This window comes from Schistocerca piceifrons, chromosome 4 (genome assembly GCF_021461385.2).
Source record: "Schistocerca piceifrons isolate TAMUIC-IGC-003096 chromosome 4, iqSchPice1.1, whole genome shotgun sequence".
In the NCBI taxonomy this organism is placed as follows: domain Eukaryota; kingdom Metazoa; phylum Arthropoda; class Insecta; order Orthoptera; family Acrididae; genus Schistocerca; species Schistocerca piceifrons.
In genome coordinates this window covers 292,389,842-292,413,323 of record NC_060141.1, presented here as the reverse complement: position 1 = coordinate 292,413,323, position 23,482 = coordinate 292,389,842, and the positions used below count along the sequence as shown (strand labels likewise).

At 36.8% G+C, this 23,482-nt stretch overlaps 1 protein-coding gene across 1 annotated transcript in view; it reads left to right on the top strand.

The window, feature by feature from the left end:
* The window catches only part of LOC124795477 (integrin alpha-4-like), a 554,156-nt gene that overhangs the window by 292,434 nt on the left and 238,240 nt on the right, over positions 1-23,482 (top strand). The window contains exon 13 of the mRNA XM_047259514.1: positions 7,455-7,597. Coding sequence (XP_047115470.1) covers positions 7,455-7,597 — 143 coding nt within the window. The remainder of the gene's footprint in view (positions 1-7,454; positions 7,598-23,482) is intronic.

The following is a 23,482-nucleotide window of genomic DNA, read 5'->3' as shown; positions in this document are numbered from 1 at the left end:
CCCACCTCTCGAAAGGCAACTCACTCACCCTTCACAACCTTTCCAGCAAACCTCAACCTCCTCTCATTGCACACAAACCCAGTCTCTCCCGTCTACTCAATCTCCCACATCCAGCTTCACTCCCTCCAAAACCTCAAAATTCCGATCAACACAACTGGAACCACAACACCCTAATTCAGTAGTTAACCTTTCCCTCCCAATCCGAAACCTCTGTCCTATCCAAAGGCCTCACCTTCAGCCCCACTCCCAGATTCAACCAAACAGCCCTCATCAAAGATTTACTGTCCTACACTCGTACTCTCTGCTGGAAGTATCACTTTGCCACGAAGAAAAATGATCCTAATCCTACTCCTAATGATCTGACTCCTCAAGACACCATCCAAATTGAACCCTGCCTGGAACAGTTCCATCCTCCGTCACAGCGGGACCCACCTCCTCTTCCTCAAAATCACCCTCTCCAAACCTTCCAGGAATTTCTGACTTCCAGCCTTGCATCTCAATCCTTCTTAAAAAACCTTAATCCTACACTCAGCATCACCACTGCTGAAGCCCAGGCTATCCGTGATCTGAAGGCTGACCGATCCATCGTTATTCTTCCGGCGGACAAGGATTCCACGACCGTGGCACTTGATCGTCGGAGATGGGAACTTGCCCTTCAGTATATCCTCTCTTCTCGTCATCCGCCAGGCCTCAATCTCCGCTAATTTCAAGTTGCCGCCACTCATACCTCACCTGTCTTTCAACAACTTCTTTGCCTCTACACTTCTGCCTCGACTGACATCTCTGCCCAAACTCTTTGTCTTTAAATATGTCTGCTTGTGTCTGTATGTGTGGATGGATATGTGCGTGTGTGCGAGTGTATACCTGTCCCTTTTTCCCCCTAAGGTAAGTCTTTCTGCTCCCGGGATTGGAATGACTCCTTACCCTCTCCCTTAAAACCCACTTCCTTTCGTCTTCCCCTCCCCTTCCCTCTTTCCTGATGAGGCAACAGTTTGTTGCGAAAGCTTGAATTTTGTGTGTATGTTTGTGTTTGTTTGTGTGTCTATCGACCTGCCAGCGCTTTCGTTTGGTAAGTCACCTCATCTTTGTTTTTATATATAATTTTTCCCACGTGGAATGTTTCCTTCTATTATACTGAAAACATCATTTTTTGATATACTTTCTTTCATTCTAACTGCATTTTGTGATCTGAGCAAAGAGCTATGAGATATTATCACCAATTAAGACTTCTGCTGCATTTGGCCCAGTGTCTGGTGGCACTCTGGGCCACATCATCAGCAAAAAAACTTTTTCCACTTGGAAACAACTACACAAAGGTGAAAAGATTAAAACTTGTAGGTGCCAGATCAGGAATGTGAGTGCAGGGGTTTGTCTCCATGAAGAATGAATCCAAAAATTACTTTCTGGCATTAGCTGTGTGGACATGTGTATTGTCATGCATCAAGCACACTCCCTTGATAAACATTCCCCTTTTTTACTCTGTATTTCCCTCTGTAATTTTTTAGGTTTTCACGATACTGCACAGCATTAATTATTTCTCCTGGGGGCAAAAATTCAGTGAGGAATCACTTTATAGACCAGAAAGACAGCTGTCATGATTTATTGTGTTGAAATGATGGTTTTGAGTTTCTTGCTTAGATTAGATAGATTAGATTAGTTTTTCATTTCATAGATCTGTGCGGAGGAGATCCTTGTTGATGTGGAACATGTCAAATAAGATGATGAAGAGAAGGGATGTTGCCATTGCATTGACTGTCTTTTATCTCAGGGGTACAGGGACCACCCTCATTTTGTCATCAGTCACAATAATCAAGGGATTGTTCCCATTGTATTTCACAACATTTGAGAAATTCCAATGAAGATGTGAGTTGTTTTTCCTGTTTTTCTTTTCCAACATATTTGATTTTGTTAAAACTTTGGTGTGGTGCACTTCCTTTTGCAAGAGAAAACCATATTATACTCTTCACATTGCAACTGGCAGGACTGAGAACAGAGAAATTCATTTCAGAATGCTACAATGGCAATAGCTTTCAACTCAGTGAGACAAATCGCCATATGTTCTGTTGCAAGCGCCTTGTCCTTGAACCAGAACTACCAGCCACATCAAAAATATCCTTTTGAGCACCAGAAATTCAACCCTGTACCCTTACTTTCTGGAAATGGCTTATAAGTCTTAAAAATTTATGAAGCTAAGGAGTGTTATGTTTTTTAGTTAAATTTCTCATTCTGCTAGACATTGTGGCATGAGTGGGACAGTGCACAAATGGTTTAATTCGTACCTAACTGGAAGAGTGCAGAAAGTTGAAATAAGTAGTTCTCGTAACACGCAAAGATCAGCACATTCCTCAAACTGGGGAACTATCAAGAATGGGGTTCCACAAGGGTCAGTCTTGGGTCCTTTGTTGTTCTTATTATATATTAATGACTTGCCATTCTATATTCATGAAGAGGCGAAGTTAGTTCTCTTTGCTGATGATACAAGTATAGTAATCACACCTGAGAAACAAGAATTAACTGATGAAATTGTCAATACTGTCTTTCAGAAAATTACTAAGTGGTTCCTTGTAAACGGACTCTCACTGAATTTTGATAAGACACAGTACATACAGTTCCGTACAGTGAATGGTATGACGCCATTAATAAATATAGACCTTAATCAGAAGCATATAGCTAAGGTAGAATATTCCAAATTTTTAGGTATGTCCATTGATGAGAGATTAAATTGGAAGAAACACATTGATGATCTGCTGAAACGTTTGAGTTCAGCTACTTATGCAATAAGGGTCATTGCAAATTTTGGTGATAAAAATCTTAGTAAATTAGCTTACTATGCCTATTTTCACTCATTGCTTTCATATGGCATCATATTTTGGGGTAATTCATCACTGAGGAATAAAGTATTTATTGCACAAAAGCGTGTAATCAGAATAATAGCTGGAGTCCATCCAAGATCATCCTGCAGACATTTATTTAAGGATCTAGGGATATTCACAGTAGCTTCTCAGTATATATGCTCTCTTATGAAATTTGTTATTAACAACCAAACCCAATTCAAAAGTAATAGCAGTGTGCATAATTACAATACTAGGAGAAAGGATGATCTTCACTATTCAAGATTAAATCTAACTTTGGCACAGAAAGGGGTGAATTATACTGGCACTAAAGTCTTTGGTCACTTACCAAATAGTATCAAAAGTCTGACAGATAACCAACAAGTATTTAAGAAGAAATTAAAAGAATTTCTGAATGACAACTCCTTCTACTCCATAGAGGAATTTTTAGATATAAATTAAGAAAAAAAAAATATTAAAAAAAAAAATAAAATAAAAATAAAAAATAAAGAAAAACAAAAAACACAAAAAATAAAGTTGTTATATTAACTTAAGTATGTTGTTAAATTAACCTAATTATGTCATGTATTGGAAAATTCGACTCGTTCCACATCATTACGAAATATCGTATTCATGATCCATGGAACTAGTATTAATCTAATCTAATCTAATCTAATCTAATCTGAGTCCATGAGTGCATTTTACACAGTATAATGAATGCATCAGGCACATAAAATAATTCAGAACTCACTTAACCATCTACATTTAAATCGTAGTCTGCAAGCCACCTAATGGTGTGTGGTGGAGGGTACTTTTGTTACCACTATCTGATACCTCCCACCCTGTTCCACTCACTGTCAGTGCATGGGAAGAACGATTGTCGTTAAGCCTTGATATTGGCTCTAATTTTCTCCTCGTGGTCAATAAGCGAGATGTATGTTGGAGGAAGTAATACGAGGGCGGTTCAGAAAGTAACCTCCGATTGGTCACAGTGCGGGTTGTGGGGGGAGTAGCGACGCCATCTGTGCGTTCACGCACTCAACAAGTCAGTCGGCATCAAGCCGTGAATGTCGAGTGAATGTCGTACCTGCGCTAGTTTAGTTTTTGTGGCAGTTTGAAATGTGTGCTGCAATAGAAAACCTCGCCAAATATGAAGTGCGTGCTGTCATAAGGTTTTTTACAGCCAAAGGATATTCTGCAGCAGCTATTCATCGTGAGCTTTGTGCCATGTATGGATCAAGAGTTATGAGTGAAGGAGTTGTCCGTGAATGGGTACGTTTATTTAAAAGTGGACGAGAAAACGTTCATGATGAAGAGAGGAGTGGTAGACCATCATTGGTGACTGACGAACTCGTTCAGACAGTTGATGCAAAAGTTCGTGAAAATCAACGTTTCTCAATGTCGGAGTTGTCTACTGGTTTTCCACAGATTTCTAAGACTCTCTTGTACGAGATAGTGACAGCAAGATTGGGTTACCGTAAGTTCTGTGCACGATGGGTGCCCAAAATTCTTACCGACCGCCACAAAACTCAAAGAATGGCCTCTGCATTAGACTTTCTGTCACGTTATGAGGACGAAGGAGAACCATTATTAAACAGAATTGTGACCGGTGACGAAACCTGGATTAAGTACATGAACCCTGAGACAAAAGAACAATCATAGATGTGGGCACATTCAAATTCGCCTACCAAACCAAGAAAAGCCTCGCAAGATTTTTCTGCCAGAAAACTGATGGCAACGGTCTTTTGGGATGCCAAAGGGGTGTTGTTGGTTGAATTCATGGAACGTGGTACGACCATTAATCAAGACGTGTACTGTGAAACAATAAAAAAGTTACGACGGGCTATACAGAACAAACGCCGTGGTATGCTGACTTCCGGTATCGTTTTTTTGCACGATAACGCACGTCCTCACTCTGCTCGCAGAACAACGGCCCTTCTTGAATCCTTCAAGTGGGATGTTATCAACCATCCACCTTACATCCCAGGCCTGGCACCAAGTGATTATCACCTCTTCATGCATTTGAAGAAATGGCTCGGGTCACAGCGGTTTGATGACGACGAAGAGCTCAAAGATGCGGTCACAGGCTGGCTCCAGGCACAAGCGGGTGATTTTTATGCAGAAGGAATTTCAAAGCTTGTGAAAAGATACGATAAGTGCCTCAATCACTATGGAGACTATGTAGAAAAATAGTGCAAAGATGTAGTTGTAAGATGTATATATTAAAATATTTTTATTTAACTTGGTGTATTTTTTTAAATCAACCGGAGGTTACTTTCTGAACGGCCCTCGTATGTTTTCTGACACCACCTGAAAAGTGCTGTCCTAAAATTTCAATAGTAAATCTCTCCATGATGCACATTGCATCTCTTGTAACATCTGTCAGTGGAGTTTGTTTAGCATCTCCGTAATTCTCTCTCACCAGCTAAACAATTCCATGATGAAACACGCCACTCTCCAATGGATCTTCTCTATCTCCTCTATCAGTCCTACCTCATAGGGGTTCCAGATAGATAAACAATACTCAAGAATTGGGCAAAAAAGCACCTTATAAACCACAAATATCATGGATGAGTCCCATCTCCTAAAGAGTCTTCCAATAAATTTGAGTCTGACGCCTGCTTTTCCCACTATCTGTTTTAAGTGGTCATTGCACTTAAGGTCACTCTGGATAGTTATACCTAGATATTGTACAGCAGAAACTGTCTCCAGCTGTTTGTCATCAATAGTGTAGCTGTACAGTAGTGGATTTTGTTTCCTATGTATGTGCACCTCTATTTATGTTCAGGGTCAACTGCCAGAGCCTTCATCAATTCACTGCAGGTCATTCTGCAAATTCCTACTATCTTCTGGCACTGCTACTGTGATGTAGACAACTGCATCTGTGAAGGGCCTTAAAGAGCATATGACATTTTCTACCTACAAAGTCTTGGAAAGGAGATTTTATTTTCTTTGATACCAGTGGAAAAGGGAATTCAGAAATGAATTAGCGTGTATGGCAGACAGCCAATGACAAATTTACTAATCTTCTTGTGGTTCAATGTGGTGTTCCCCTATGTGGTCTTGTCCCTTTGTTGAAGTACAGAATCAAGGGTCAGTGGGAAGAAGAACAGCTGGGAATGATTGACATCTTGCTGTCATTGATAAAACCTATACTGGACCATTGTATTGTTCTATCCAGCAAATTTGATGGAATGAAGTTTTTATTATTCACTAAGAATAGAACACAGTCTAAAAATGCATTTCTCTCTGCTCAGAGGTATTGTTTCTGTTTTGTATTCAGACAAAAGATAGATCCTAGCTTATCACTTGATCTGCCTTCTTGTTGTGGAACGACTATTAATAATTTGTAGGAAATATATTTAGCTTTCTAGATTTTGGCAGTGCAGCTGAGATTAAAAATTATTCTTTTTACAGAAACCTGCAATAGGAACGTTGTGTAAAGGTGATAACCAAGAATCTTTCGGAATCCTCTTCAGGGAACTAGGTGTAATTCATTGTACATGCCAGTACATATACACCCTCCTAGTATCTATGGTTAATAACAAAAGTAAGGTAAACAACCCTATCTAGGACTCAGAATGGAGTTTTGTACTCTGGTTCAGAGTGTATAACACTTTACCATCTTGGGTCAGGCAGGAAACTGAAAATCAAGGATGTTCAAAAAAAGTCAAAGAATCCCTCTTTAGGCATTCTTACAATTAATCAGGCTATTAGGACTCAGTAATGTAAATTTCACAACTTCAAATGCCTATATTAACCAGGTCCCAACTTTCACATAAATTCTTTGTTATAAGTATTAGATAGAAGCAGCAGCTGAGTAGTAGAGGAGGAGATGCAGTGGATGTTTCCAATGTCACTGCTTTTCTCCTAATATTCATAAACATGTAGTACATAAAGTAATTTAAAGTAAAGTAATTTATAAGTAATTCCATAATTATCAGTATGAACAATTAGCAGTAGTCAGAATTTTTGTTAGTATACTTTATGAAAGTAATCTGCAGTAGCTGCTTCTGCCTGTTAATGTATAGCTTCACTCATTTCACATCACTGAAGGCTCTCCCTCATGAAGGATTTGCTGGATGTAAAGTGTAAATGAATGAATAAATTAGGCAGTAGCTTAGAATGTGGTGTCAGGATCATACAATAACTGTGTCAGTAATCAGTCCTCCATACCTTCTGAGCACTCAGTTCATTCTTTGACACGCTTTAGAATGTTTGTTTACTTTTTATAGTTACTGTGATAGACTTAAATTGTGAGAAATAATGAACACCAAAATTTGAAAGTCACTGTGCGACTTTAACTGGACTCTGTTTTATACCTTTTTAATGTGACATGTTGTGACCATATTTGTCGTGAATACTTTTAACTAAGGCATTGATAACCTAACAAACAAACAAACAGACACACACACACACACACACACACGCACACACACACACACACACACACACACACACACACACACACACACACATACACCACAATTGTAGTTCCTGTATGTGAACATTTTATTGTTTACCTTTTTTCAGTTTCAATTATGGTATTACAATTTATTTAAGATGTTATGAATTTTATACACATTCTGCACTTTCAAATAGAAATTTAATTACTTTTGCAAGGTGTGACAAGGAACATTTTCTTGGATACTGAGTATTATCGAATCCACATACAAGATGAAAATGGGAAAAAGAATTTACATGAAGAAGAGATAATACTCCAAAATGGTCAGAGATCTTGCAACACATTTGATGTCTTCATTCATGTAAGTCACTAATTTCAATCAATTTTATTGTTCCTCACATATTCTATTAACTATTTTTAATGATCCTATTGTATGAAGGTAATTATTTTTTTCAAGAAAAATAGAATAATGTTTAACTATAAAGAATAAATTTGATCATTTGCCATGAGTAAAAATGTACATATGTGATTCTAAACATGATACTCAAAGATTAAGACCATGGATATGAACAGCTAAAGAGGAATGTTCATATTCCAGTGGATGGAGCAAGAAACGTAAGAAGTTCTGTTGTACGAGTCCTTAGTTTCTCCCAACATATAAAATGTTCAAATAACTTATAGGGATGCAGCACATTGAGATCATCAACAAATGCCAAAATTTTGAAGGGAGCACACCCTCACATTTTCTGTGCAAAACTGCACCAAGTCAAAATATCAGCAGTGGTCCATGACATCACCCACTGCATTCCTGTTAGTTATTTGAACTGTCCTGTAATATTCATCCTTATGTTAAATTTCAGTGAGAAAATAAATGTAAGAAAGCAAAGTCATCAGAGAAGAAGATTGCTGCCCTGATATAATTTCTTATGATTATTTTGGAGGGAGAATATATGTATTAAAAAAAAAAAAAGGTTGCACGTCCATATTTATGAATGAGTATGAGAAGTGAATCCACATCAGATAAGAAAACATGTGGAAAAATATTTAGGTAATTGAATTTAAATGTTACTGAAAACTTCAAATGATTATGAGACCTGAAGTGATTGTTGAAAAGTTTTCAGTTTTAGTTTTTACAAAAAATATTAGCACATTTCTGCAATTATTAGCTTAATGTAATAACAATGTTCTCAAAACTGTATGTTTAATATTATCTAACTGACAAATTGCTAAATTTTATATCTATTGGGTAGTGGCTGTGAACAGGACGTCCATTCCTGTGACAGTAAACATTTTCATCTATCAAATAATTTTCATTAATAAAACACAACTTCAAGTAAAATGCTCTTAAAAATTTTGTGAAGGTGATCTTTTCTAGATAATTTTACTCTTTTACAAATAAAGTTATTTTTCATGAATAATTTTCATTTCAATAAATAAATAAATTTCATTATATGAAACAGTGGAAAGGACGAAATAGCAACAATTTGAAAACAATAGATCGCTACTCACAAACTAGAGGTAGCATAGAGTCACAGATAGACACAATAAGAAGGACTACTAACATTTAACCCTTTGACTGCTGGAGGCGCACGATCCACCTGGCACGCTGAGGTGCTGTCATCCGTATACCTGCGCTAATGTGCCTGAACCTCGAGCTGCCTCCTGGGGCGGAGCTCCCCTCGCTGCCCCACCCACCCTGTGCTGAACATTTCTGCAGTGACTGTGACTCCATGCAAAATATTGTGTCCTCTCACGGCTGATACAGAATACTCATAAATGCTCTCACTACGTAGTTCACCTGCAGGTGAATTACTACAAAATCAAACTGTCTGGTAAAACTATTTTCCGTCACCAAGAATGATATTTTACTTGTAGTTTTCTTGCACTATTTTTGTAGATTATGCCGAAAGTGACGTGATTTGTTAGCTTCACATCAATAGTTTATTGTTCTTTCTTGGATACCCGTTTATAATGTCTGCATTCATCTATGCGTTCCTCACCGTACTAACTCAAGAATGAATAAAATAAGCCATAGATTATAGATTACTGTATGTTATTTTTGTTGTTCAGAACATCATATTACGTCATTTATAGGAGAAAGTGACATATAGATCATCTTTCATATCGCACTACATCATCAGAATTTACTGTGAGCAATGATAAGAACAATTTTACTTCACATCATTAAATTCGTATTCTGGTGTGATAAGAAATTTCACAGGGCCTACTGTTTGTATCGCTGAATTGTCCGAATATTTGTTGCGTTTTGTAATTACCCGATTATGCATAATTTTGTTTCTTTGATGAAATTTGTACAATACTTGTGATTGTTGCACGTAAGTATTCAACAGGTTTTCCAACATTTCAAAGCTGTGAAATCTCTGTCTTTTTGTTAGCACATTAAATTCACTTATAGAGAAAATTCAAAGTCATGAACTGTAAATTTAGGCGTTACTTTTACACTTTGAAATATGTTTCCCATCCTTCTTTTTTGATCTGAGCTTTGGACCAGCACTGGCGAAGTTAAAAACATTTTTATTTTGTCTTTCTCTCTTTTTTTTGTTTCTTTTTTGTTTGTTTTTGAAATTTTTTTCTAATAGCATTATTGTATTCATTCTATGCTGCAATTAGTAATTCTATTTTGTGTGGTACGACACACAATGGTACGTTGCAAGTTTTACACTCGTACCTGCTTTCTCGATGCACTTTTTGTTTCCAGCAAACAATGCAACTACATGTTAGCGCACTTTTCTTGGATTGCTCACTTGTTATAATGTCTGGAGAATGCCATCCCACAAATCTTAGAGGATTATCATCAGAACACCTTCCTCTGCCAGCTTTTCTGTACTCTAACACATATGTTTATGTAAGTTCCCTTACCAGTGACAGATGAAACTCTGCTATCATCATTTTATGAGCTGTTAATGATCTGTGTAGGGCATGAGCATTTAAAACACACAGATCTAGAACGTGAAAAAAGAACTTTTTATACCACTTCATTGCTTTCTGTATACATCTGACAGGGCTAAGCAGCATATCAGAATGGTCAACTGCTCCCATATTCAAGTTATAATCTACAATGCTTTGTGGTTTCTTAATTTTTTCTCCAGCATTACTGTCAATCTTTCCTGTGTCAACCATTTCTGTGGTGTTACATGTGGTCAACATCCACACTTCCCTTTTGTCACACCACTTTATTGCAAGCATTGTATCAGTACACATAAATTGAATATCTCTACGTTCCAGTTTCTTCTGAAGTTTCAGCATGTTGCGTCTGTTCTTACGGATAGTACCACATGTGTTTGCCCCATGACTGTGAAGCCAGGCAAACAAGTTTGGGCTTGAGTACCAGTTATCGACATAGAGGGTATGTCCATGTCCTAAATAGGGCTTCATACGTGTAGCCACTATGTCACCACTTTTCCCCAAATTGTGGAACTCAGTTTCTGTTGATGCCCCTGTATAAGCAATGAAATCCAAGACATAACCAGTCTTACAATCACACTAATGTTTTTGTACCGAATCTACTCCATTTTGATGGAATGAATTGTCTGAAAGATAAGCATCCTTTGAATAATAACAAACTTTCATCAATGCAGAGTTTCTGATGTGGATTAAATGCACAATGGAAAGCTGTACAAACTTTATTGACAATGTTCCTAATTTTGAATAATCTGTCTACTCCAGTATTGCCAGAGTTGTCACTGAAATGTAACATTCTCATAAGTAACAAAAAGTGGTCTCTTGACATGAGTTCACTAAAAATTGGCGTATTTAGAAGAACATCTCTGGTTCAGTATTCACTAATTTTCAGTTTTTTCACATGAGGCATCAGAAGACCAAGAATACATTTCTTCATATCCAGTATCTTTCCACTTTGAGATTCGAGAATGCACTGATTCAGGAGTATTCTCCTTGGTGAATAAATAAAACCAATTCGTTTCGTCAGCTATATATTTCATCAGTTCTTGCGTAAAGAGTAACATGAAAACTGACAGAATACTTGACTCATTCCCTATTTGACACACATGTCCTGACAGTGTATCATCAAATGCGTGATCAACTGGCTGAAAGTAATTTTCTTTCCAATCAAATATATCACTAAGACATGCTTTCTTCATAGGCGTTTCACTATCACTTTCTGATTCGTCAGATTCAGAACAACTAACATCTCTTGTTGAGACATGAGACTGCTTTGACACCCCTGCTGCTGTGGATGGTTTATGAATAGAGCTTTTGGACTCTGTGGAAGAGCTATTACTTTTGTCAAAATCAAGTATTTCACCATCACTGTCTCTCCTCATAAGACTCTCCAGGATTTCTTCCTCAGTGCAACCACGACGTCTTGCCATTTTCCTTGTAAAATACAGGACGTGAAGAACACTGATGTAAATTCCGATGAACTGTGAACTGTAGTGCAAAGCATAGGCTCACAACAGACAAGCTAGCGGCCAGAACTGCGAAAGGCTACTGAGACATGGGACGGGAAGTCCGCTGTCCGAGTTATCTCCTCATCAGCGCTCAGGTAGCAGCGTGCCTATACTACTCATCAGTGCTCAGTGGCCGGCAAGCAGGTGTGACTTAACTCGTCAACAGCACTTAGGGGAAAACTGGCGGCCGTGACTATATCATCATTAGCACCCAGGGAGCGGCACGCAGCATGACAAGTAAATTCGTCAACAGCAGTCAAAGGGTTAAGCTTTTGGACAAAAAAGTCCTTGGTCTATAACAGGAAACATGCACAAATTCACACAAGGACAACTCACTCATACACTGCCATTTTCTCTGGGTGCTGGCTGTTCAGCATCAGGGATTGGTGATGGGGGTCATGTGTGTGAGTTGTGCTTATATGAATGTGTGTGTTTTCTGTTTCATTATGAAGTATTTAAGCTTAAAAGCTGTATATAAATGAAATACTGTAAAACAATCACACTAAATTATTCTCCTTTATAAACTATTTTATCAACAAGTCATGTTTACAAATATCTTATAAGCTGTCTGTTTGAACAATGCTTTCAATTTGACTGTCAAAATGGACAATTGTGAAAACTGCCACAGAATCATCAGGAATGGCAAACAGTGAACTGTTTCTAAAAGACTTACTTTGACAATATGTGCCCTGCATCTAATTACTGTGGCTGCTGATATGGATACTATCAAAGTTGCATATTGTGGCTGTTTCCACTCAGTCATATCATATGACATAATTTTCCATGAGAATCGATATTTAGGTACAAAAATCTTTATTGCACAACAGACAGCAGCTAGAATTGTGAATGGCATCTTTCAAGATCTTTTTGCAGAAACTTATTCCAGAAGTACCAAATATGAGCCACTACATTTCAGTGCTTTTAGATTTAATAGTGCATACCACAATCATAGTGAAAGGTCTAAAAAGACTTACATAGAAGTCTAAAACCTCTAAGTCTTGTACAAGAAGGTGTTCATTATTCTGCCTCAAAAACATTTCTATCAGATATTAAAGTTCACATTAATGCCTTGCTTGCATTTAAATATAAATTAAGAAAATGCCTTTTATGAAAGTGTTTCTACTCTCTGAGATGAGTAGCTGCAGATGAATCAATGACTGTTTCTATAAATTTGCATTATTATTTGTATTCTAAGTTTTGAGACACATGTAAGCCAAAATCTGTCTCACTTGTTTGAGATAGATAACGTATGAATAATTTTTTCTCTTCTAAATTTATTTTCAGTAATTATCTTGTGTTAGTGGAATATATTTTATTAATTTTACTTCAATCATTTGCTTGTACACCAATTTATGCTACATTTTTTTACTGTTTATTTGTTTATTACATTTATTGTTTTTGTGCACTTGTAAATCTGGCTCATCCCAAATGCTCATGATTTATCACAATATGGATTCAAGAATTCATAATAAAAACAAAAATAAAAATTAATAATAAAAAAGAATAAATTACAAATAAAAAATAATGTCAGATTTGTTTTCATGTAGGACTTTGTAATACAATATATTTGAAGTACCATGCTGGTCACTTCTAGAAATGCAGTGGCTATCACTGCCACTACACAATTCCAGTAATGGAAAAATAGCAGCTTATCTAGAAACTTTGAACTGATTTGACAGTAGCGCTTGAAGAATTAGCAGTCTGCAGCAATAACTTTAGGGCTATATTGGAAGAGTGAATTACTGTCAAGCCCTCCAAATTACTGAAAACACTGCTGAGAAGCTGCATGCCTGTTAGTTTCAGTCTAGCTGTCTTCAACAGATTCAGTGCTGCAGAGGTTGTGCATAAAAGTATTCTGGCAACACAAGAATTTCAAATGTTGTCTGGGAGTATCGGAAATAATGTCTAAGCTAAGTCTAGGATGTAAATTTGTAAGAAAACCAAGTCCTACTACTAGGCAGTATTCATGAGAAGGGACTGTTAGAACTGATACAGAACCCTTTGGTTAATTGATTACAAGTGTTTTAAACCAAGTGCGGGACTCAACAATGTTTATGTGACTTAAACTCTGTTGAGGAGGATCTTGGAAATGAAGACCATGTAATAATAGTAGGGGCTTCAGACAACAGTTTGAACCATAACCTTAACTATATAGTTCAGGATAACAATAGGCAAATTACTGAGAATTCTTCTGATACTGTTCTGAAGCTTTTGAGCAGTGTGATAAACCCTGGATTGAGCAATCAGTTTAACATCTTACAACAGACTTAGAAAGAATTTCGAGGGAGGACACTGCCTCAATCAGTTGCATCATATATGGCATGATTTGTATCTATATGCTTCTGGCAAGAGATTGCTTGTGCAGATAATTGCCAGAAGCATCCAGTCTGACCAAATCAGTATCTGTCCTACCCAGCAGTTGCCCATTTGTTTTCTACATATTTTAGAGTAAATTTATATATTAGACACAGCTGTAGAGTAAATATAGTTACAGCAGGTATAGTTAGAACAAAACACAGCAATGTAGACAAGTCCATGTTCATTAAAGAAAGTGCATTTAGTGTGTCTATCAAATCATTAGAAGCCACATTAATGAAAATGATGAAGTTCTCATATCATACAGTAAATGAAGAGAGAGTTGGATTGGCAGCAGATTGGTAGTGCATTACAGAACATTACATAGAAATAATAGAAAGAGGTGAATTAATCTGAGTTTGTACAAGCTAATTTATTACTACTATACCAAAAATAAGAAGTAAGGAGATATGATTATACATGCAAATGATGGATTTAAATTCCAGGCCCTGCAGCTTATTGAATATATTAATGAATATCTCTTTGACAATTGTGCCACATTAATGGGAGAGGAAACACACAAGCCTGAAAGTTTGGTATTCAGCTGGAAATATTTTAGCTTCACAATGCAGAAAGATAGAGCTTTAATAAAGTCCTGCAGACTTAACTGGAGAATCAATGTTTTCTGGGAGTATAATGATGATCCTCCATCAGATAGTACTGGCTGAGGGCACCTAGAAGTATTAATCTCCAACTTTGGGTTATTTGCCATGGTGAAATTCCCATTGAGGATTGAAGCCACTGACGTAGACCCAACAACATTCAGTGGTTCAGATATAAAATCAATAATGAATTGTTTCTCCAATAATATTGGTCAAATATCAACAATAATATATAGTTATCAGTAAGGTAGGATATAAAATGTAGACTGGTAATGGTGTGAAACAAAACATAGAGCTATACCTGGAGAGATGCTGAATGGAAATATGACCCAGTATCCTTGATATCCATTTCCTCCATGCCAGCCAGCAGGGATTCCAAAAACATCAATAATGTAAAACACAGCTCCCACCTATCTCACAATAAATACTGAAAACCACATATCAAGCCAGTCAGGTAGGTGCCATATTTCTCAGTTCCAAAAAGCATCTGACTCGGTACCACATTTACACTTATTACCAAAATTACAATCATATGGGTTATCAAGCAAAATTTGTGACTGGTTTGAGGATTTTTTGCAGGAAGGACACAACAAGTTACCTGGGATTGAGAGTCTTCAACACACATAGAAATACCACCAAGCATACCCCAGGGAAGTGTGTTGGGTCCCCTTGCTGTTCATGTTGTGTATTAATGACCTTGTGGAAAGTATTAATAGTAACTACAGACTTTTCACAGGTGATGCAATTATGTATAATGAAGTACAATCTGAAAGAAGCTGCACAAATATTCACTCTAACCTTGATAAAGTTTCAAAGTGTTACAAAAATTGGCAAGTTGCTTCAAATGTTCAGAAATGTAAAATTTGCATTTCACGACATGAAAAATGTAACATCCTATGACTATAATATCAATGAGTCACTAGTGGAATTGGTAAACTCATACAAACACCAGGCTACATCCCTTCATAGAGACATGAAATGGAAGAATCATATAGGCTCCATAGTGGGGTAGAGTACTAGGGAAATGCAGTGACTCTACAAATCACTTATGTGATCCTTCCTAGAAAATTGTTCAAGTTTGTGGGATCCATACCAGACATGGGACACTGAACATATACAGAGAAGGGCAGCACAAATGATCACAAGTTTATTTGAGCCATGGGAGAGTGTCTCAGAGTTGTTGAAAGAACTGAACTGGAAGACTCTTGAAGACAGACTTAAACTATCCTGAGAAAGCCTAGTTACTCAGAAGAAGCCCAAAAATTTGGCTTCTTCAGTATGATTGTTCACATTGTGACATGGTACCATACTCAGAAATTTTTTTGTCAACTGACTAACCACAGAAGCCTACACAATTATACATATTTATAAAGCTTCAAGAACTGGCTTTAAATGATGTCTCTAGGAATATACTACAACTCCCTGGATATCATTCCCATTTGGATTGTGAGCACAATAGTAGCACTTAAGAGGCATCAAACAAAAACTTTCAAGAAATGGCTTTAAATGGTGTCTCTAGGAATATACTACAATTCCCTGCAAATCATTCTCATTGGGATTATGAGCACAAGATTAGTTTAATAGTTGCACTTAAGAGTAATCAGACACTGATTCTTCCCAAGCTACATGTGTGAAAGGAATGGGAGAAAGCCCTTGTAACTGGTACAGGGAGACATAACCTCTGCAGTGCACTACAAAGTGTTTTTCAGAGTATGGATGTAGATGTAATTAAGTATAGTAGTAGTATGGTATTCTGCCTTATGGCAGGTCTTATCATTGGTTAAACCTCTTCCACTTTTGTCTGTCCATAGCCAGTCTTTTCATTTCTGAATATTTGTTTCGTTTTATATTTTCCAGCATTTGATATCTTCTTTTTCCCTTCACAATTCCTTCTATTCCTTCCTTCAATAAACAGTCCCTCCTCAAACAATGTACAATCCAGTTCTGTTTTCTCTTTCTGATAACTTTCAGCATGTTTCTTTCTTCTCCAACACTTATATGTATAATGGATGTTTAATTCCTGGAATTAAAGTTACTTAAACAAAGAACAATAATCTCCCCCTAATTCAGGGGACAAATTGCAGCAAACAGTTGAAATATTACACCAATATTGGAAAATCTGTCTGTCAGTTATTAAAAAGCAAAACAAATACATTTTACTCAAGAAATAAAACACTCCAGGAACAAGGAAAAAATTTGGAACCTTACTAAACAAGCAACAAACACAACTAGTGATTAAAGTGAAATTTAATGCTTGTAAAGTAGCACTGGTGAGTACAGAGAAACATTAAAATCACTGGCAACCAAATTCAGTGACTACCTCCACGTACTGAAATCACATGTTTTAACCATTAGCAAACAAACAAATACAAATGCGTTAGATTTAGTCGTTACTGCATGCACAAATCAGTACATGTTAATTCAGAAATGCAGTCCCTAAAAAGATTACAAAATCCATCAGATCACTAATAGATCATAATTATGCTATAGATGATGGTATTTCTAATAGCAGAATATTAAACTCTGGTGCAGATTTGATTTGATTATTCTTAATCTATCTTTGTAATCAATGAATTGTCCCAGTGACTATTTCCTGGTAGATTTAAATATGCTACAGTAACACCCATCAACAAAATGTCCCAGGAGAAGTGGTCAATAATCAGGGATATGACAGGAACAATCATTTGAACCAAAAACATGATGTGGATCTATGTCCCATTCCAAACAGTTTCTAACAGACAATCCATTTAAGGTACATTGTTATTTATTCTCTGTATTATTCAATATACACTCACTGGGTGACTTTTCTAATCTATATTCCTTTCCCTAAACCTCTTCAGTCCTTTTCCTTCACCTCTCTTCCTTCTGCTTCAACTCTTACACCAGAAGAAGGAGCCACTTGCTTGTGAAAGTTCGATCCTTTTGTGCCAGTGTTCCCCTGCCACCATTTGGTGAGTAGATTTTTTTTTATCTGTCATTTACATTATATCATTAATATACAGTCAGGTTTACACATGTAAATACGTGCAATAGTTAGGAAATGTTGCAAGATGCTTTTCAGACAGCATGTAAACAAATACAGTTAAACGATGCTTCTCTAAAATACTGAAATTTTCCTACTTCTACTACTGTGTTGGTGGGTGTTGGCAGCTAAAACAGATGTTTTGTTGATCTGTAGAATTTTTGTAGATTAATTCCTCAAAGTACTTGCAATATATTTATCAGTTGCTACATTTCTTGTCCCGAAAGGGTCCTGCTAATCAGTGCCCCTTTAGCTGTGGATTAGCCCTTTTCAATGGACTTCATCTCCTTTTGTGTTGAACAGGAGACTGTAAGTCTATTGAAGTCCTTCAAGACAAATAACAATTGGTACAAACATATTCTAACATCATTTGTTCTCTGGCCAGTAGTTCTTTGCTGTCATGGAGATCACATTTTGTCCATACCCTTCACCCATGGTACCACAGAGCATACAACTTCATCCAGCAGGTAGAGACACACATTCATGGCCAGCCTTGCTGGTAGCACAGTATAGTTACAACTCTGATCTGTGCAGACTGTACAGCACCTCCCAAAAGTGGGGTGCTTTCTACTTACTAACTAATTTGCGAACATCTTTATCAACTAATGTAGAGTAGGGAAGAAGGATATCTCATTCAAAGAATGACATGTCACACTTCAATACACTCTCTGTTCCTCACAATACTTCACTCACAAGACACAATGGGCAACTGCATGTTCAGTAGGCTAGTTTAATGGCAGAAAGACATCCCAAGCAAAGAGGTTGAAAGCAACAAGGTAGGTTGGGCTAGAATAAAATGTCAAAAAGTTTGGTGGGATAAAGCATATGTGTGTGTGCCACTATCCAAAAAACAAATGTATATTAAATGTGTTCTATCTTAGAAACTGTTTGGTGTATGTCATCTGTCCACATGAAGTTTTTTGCTTTAAATGATGCTTCCTGTTTTATCTCTGAATATTGACCATTCCTACAAAGACAGTTTGTATAAAATTGAAGATTAGCAAATAACCTCCAATGAAATTCATTTCTTCCATCTTTTCAAAAATGCTAGAATGGTCTATGATAGAACATTTACTCATTAACTGAGCAGAACTTCTTAAATCCCTCTCAATATAGCTTTCATAGAGCCTTCTGCACAAAAAGCAGTACAGTACATCAAGAATGAAGTCCTGGTATGACTAAATAAGTAAAATTATCCTCTATCTATACGTTGTTGGTTTGCCTAAACCTATGTGTTACATAGCTCTGGTAGGTAAACTAAAGTGTTATGGCATTAATGGAATCCTTCATGTTTGGATGGCCTCAGTATTACATTCTTTGTCCTATATTTACCAGGTTTACTTTTCATGTAAATCTTGAATGGACACTGACTCTGAATCGCAGCCATTGCTCATTGATAATACACAACTCTGAGGACATATAATTGGAGTTTCTTCCAAATGAATTGGAGCAACTGTTGTAACCTGCCTGGTTTTCCTGTCATAAAATCTTAGACATTTTCCTAAAGAAATTAAATCTATTCTCTCAATATCTACAGCTTCCAAGGCTGGCAGACAAAAATTCGTCTACATTATTGTCAAAGTTTCTTTTTACTCCAGACAGACACAGAAAAATCAAGAAATGCCAGGTGCTCACTTTTAAATGCGTCATTATGGTAACTTTGTTTGGTTCTAGGTTCTCTAAGGACCCTAGGTATTTCTTTATTTGTTTTAGTAATTATTTCTGTAAAAACAATATGATCAACAAGTAGTTCCTGAAGTGAAATGGGCTATTTATTTCTTTGGCCTGTCCCTTGGCAACTGGCAAATGAGTTATCAGGATCCTAGCTAACGGTTGGCCTCTGCTTTCATGTTCCTAAATGCTCCACACATCATTTCTCCCAATATAAACTATAGGTGAACTGAAGCATTTGTAAGTTCAGATTCTGTGGCATGAGAATATTGCACGGGTCCAGCAGAGGCCTGAATGGGTCCCAACTCTATATTACTGTCAGCTTCTTCATCAGACACTTCAAATTGTTTCACAGTATAGTCTGACTTTTCATCCACATCATAACATCAGCCGCACAGGGTAGCCATGTGGTCTGAGGTGCCTCGCCACAGTTCGCATGGCCCCCCCCATGTTGAAGGTTCAGGACCTTCCTCAGGCATGGGTGTGTGTGTGTGTGTGTGTGTGTGTGTGTGTTGTCATTAGTTTAAGTTAGATTAAGTAGTGTGTTAGCCTAGGGACTGATGACCTCAGCAGTTTGGCCCCATAGGAACTTACCACAAATTTCAATTTTTCATAACATAAGTGGCATTGTCTTCAAGAAGTTCAATAATGGAACCATGATTTACTTCCACTCAAGTTTCAGTGTGGACAGTTTATTTCATGATAATGAAAATACAATACCATAATGGAAGAAAATCATAACCTACTGCATGCCATTGATACTAAGATTCATGAAATTTGCCATAAGATCCACAATTTGGAGCTCTCTCTTCATGCAGTGCAAAACTATGGACCCAATGCAGTGTAAAGGACCAAACAAATATACAGTCCAAAAATCTTCATTTATTAAACAAACATTAGCTGCAGTGCATTGGATATTTCTGCTGCATCAGGAAATGAAGTTAAGCCATGTTTTTTTTTAAAAAAGTAAGTATCATGGTGGTTTTTACTTCACTAGCTGAAGCAGTTCTTCTATGCCTTGTTTGCGATTACATGCCCTGCCATTTAAGTTTAACAAACCACAAATTTGGCTTGTGTTCATTGAAAATATTCCCATACTTTAGTACATCTCAGATGATCACAAATAATTTACATTACAGATCAGCAATTTGGAACAACAGGGAACTGCATTAGTGATGGATGTTATTACATACCCACCATGTTAGCAAGTTTATTTTGTCTTAGAATCTTAATTAATTACTCAGAGTACCAATTCACTAAACAAAAGATTCAAACAAGTGCTTTATCAAGAAAAAGGAGGTGACAAAAAGCCCTTAGAATTATGGCAGCATCTATTTTGGTAACAGCAACTACCATCACAAGTACAGATAGCTCTGATCATGCAAGCTGGTCAGCCATTAAACAAATTGCTCAGAGTGGCTGGTAGAATGCATGTAGCAGTGGAGTCACCAGCGATAGTTGCCATGACATTCCAACATTTGCTAGGCACTTCCAAAGAGCTCTGGAGTTTATGCACTGCAGCTGAAGTGCTGGTCAGACAGTTTTGGGTGCAGCAGCAATGGAGGCAGCTAATAAATATTCAGAATGCCAGCATGCCATGGTGTCTCATCCACAGATTACAAGCAGTCTGGGGGCAGTTTAGTTAAAATTTGCCATTGTCATAAGCATTTTGGTTGACAAGTACTGAAATACACAATACCATGTTCCTACCAAAACGGCAGTCACAAGTTCTGACAAAGCAGGTGGATTCTTCCCATTTATTATCCTTTTATACTCCCAAAAATAACCAAATTCTTTGCTAAATTTTATCTCATTTTTGATGCATTTACCTAGTGACATTTAGACTTACCTAAAAACCTGAAGTTATTTAGACTAGATTTCACTCGAATTTATTATTCAGATTATTGTTTCAAGTGTTCTGATCTCATTTTTGATATTAGTTTTCAATAGGGCATTTTTAAATAAAAGTTCCAGTTAATTGAAGTTAGCAATATAGTTAACTACATGCAAAAACCTATGTGCTGATACTCACATAAAATACATCTACACCATCTGAAACTTTCCTGTAAAGTATTTTTAACTACCAAAAACATTATTTTCTGCAACAATTAAACTTGAATTTCTGAAACAGTCCCATTTTCCATTTCAGATTTCATGAAAAGTACTGTAAGATTCTGAATTTTGACTACTTACTTTTGTTGTTATCTTAATTTTTCTGAAAAAAAAAGCATACAGCATACAGTTCACTCATTAATAAATAATTTCAGGTAATTTACCTTGATTTGCATTATGGCACTCATACACGTATCTGATGGTGTTCACATAAAAGAAGGAAAATATTGTCCATTCTTTTTTTATAAATTTGTAACCAGTAACATTTTCTGTAATCTAAAATTATATTGGTTCTTACAATTTACCAAAAATGGTAAAATACAACCTAGGCAAATTTCAAAGTATCACATTACTGTCAAAATAACAGTTAGTTTCTATACCAGATTTAGAAGACCAACTCTGTCCTGAAGGAGTAAGTCTCCAGTTTGAACTTTAAAGAGTAACATCCATTTTGAGTGTGCCTCCACTGTTAGACTTATACCACAATCATGTATATTTTGTAAGTAAGAATACATGCAATAGAAATCACAAAGCTCATGAACTTCGATGCTTAATTACTTTTGAGGTAATTCCTTATATACAATTAGTGAGTATTCTGCCTGAACTGTGATGTGATCATATTACTGTCATCTAAATAAGTGATAGTTCGATATGGTGATATTAATTATAGACCAGCTTAAATGAACTGTCACAGTGTAATTATATTTGATGAATTACTAAAGGACTGTGCTAAAAGTGAACTATGTCATTTTTAGGTAAACTTTTCTTAGGGTAAAATTTGATAACTTTACCGAATAAGTGAACTTCTTCAGGAATAAAATGTGTTTATCACTTCCATCAAAAATATGGTCTTCTGTTCATCAATAAACAAACATTATCCGACAGTCAATTACATTTTCACCTTTGAGGTGATTGAGATTGACGTTACTGAAGAGAGACTATGAAAAGCAGGTTAGTTTCATCAGAAAGTGGAACAAAAAGCTTTTCCAGCTGTGAAAGCAAGATAATCAACAGATGGAATGTCATGACAAAGTGATAAACAAATTTCACAGTAAAAGCTGACACCTCCACACCAGCAGTATGTCATCTACACAAACTCCTCAAACACTACTGCCACTGACACATCCCACTGAATCACAAAAGTTGTATGTGGCAGACAGGCATATGGGCATGATCTTCCTGGTTGACAATGGCCCAGATGTCAGCACACTCCCATACATTTCATGACTGTAAGTGGTACATCCTTTGGTGGTTACCATCTATGGCCACAAGGTAATGACTATGAAAAAAGGTTTTGCTGTACCCTTCATCTGGAAATTTATGGTTGCCAACATCAATGAATATATTTTAGGTGCTGGTTTCTTCACCCACTATGCAGTAACAATGGATTGAGGGAAAGCACAACTACAGACACACAGCTGATGTCATTTCAGTATCTGGTATACAGGGACCCTGAGCTCGTAACTTGGTACTGAAGATAAATAATGTCTGCGCCTACAATAACCATCAGCAAACATCACTTGTTAGCAAGAACTTGGATAATGTTGCACTTCTTCCAAGATGAAATCTGAATATCTGGAATGTGATCAAGGTAACTCTTCACATTTAAAGACTGATTGCTGTGATGTGAAATATAGTGCAAACTTTATGAAAAAGAAGGGAAAGAAGAGAAGTTCACTTCCCCTGTTGGGGCCAGTGGTGTACACACACACACACACACAAACACACACACACATACACACACACACATACACACACACTCATCACAATTCAAGACAAAAGTGTATCTAGCAAAACTTAGTCTCACCAATAGGTTTAATAGAAATTTGATTTAAGAAACAGGGCTCTGGCAATGTTGTAATGGCATACAGTGTGGGTACAAACAGGTAGCATGAACTCTGCACTGTGTAGGAGCTGGCCCACTAGCTCAATGAGATGAGGAAATGCTGTGGATATTAGATACACAGACTCTCTGATGTTGGAGTCATGTTTGCACCAAACATTTTTTTAATTTTTTTTTTATTTTTAATTTTTTATTAAAGTACCCAGTAGCA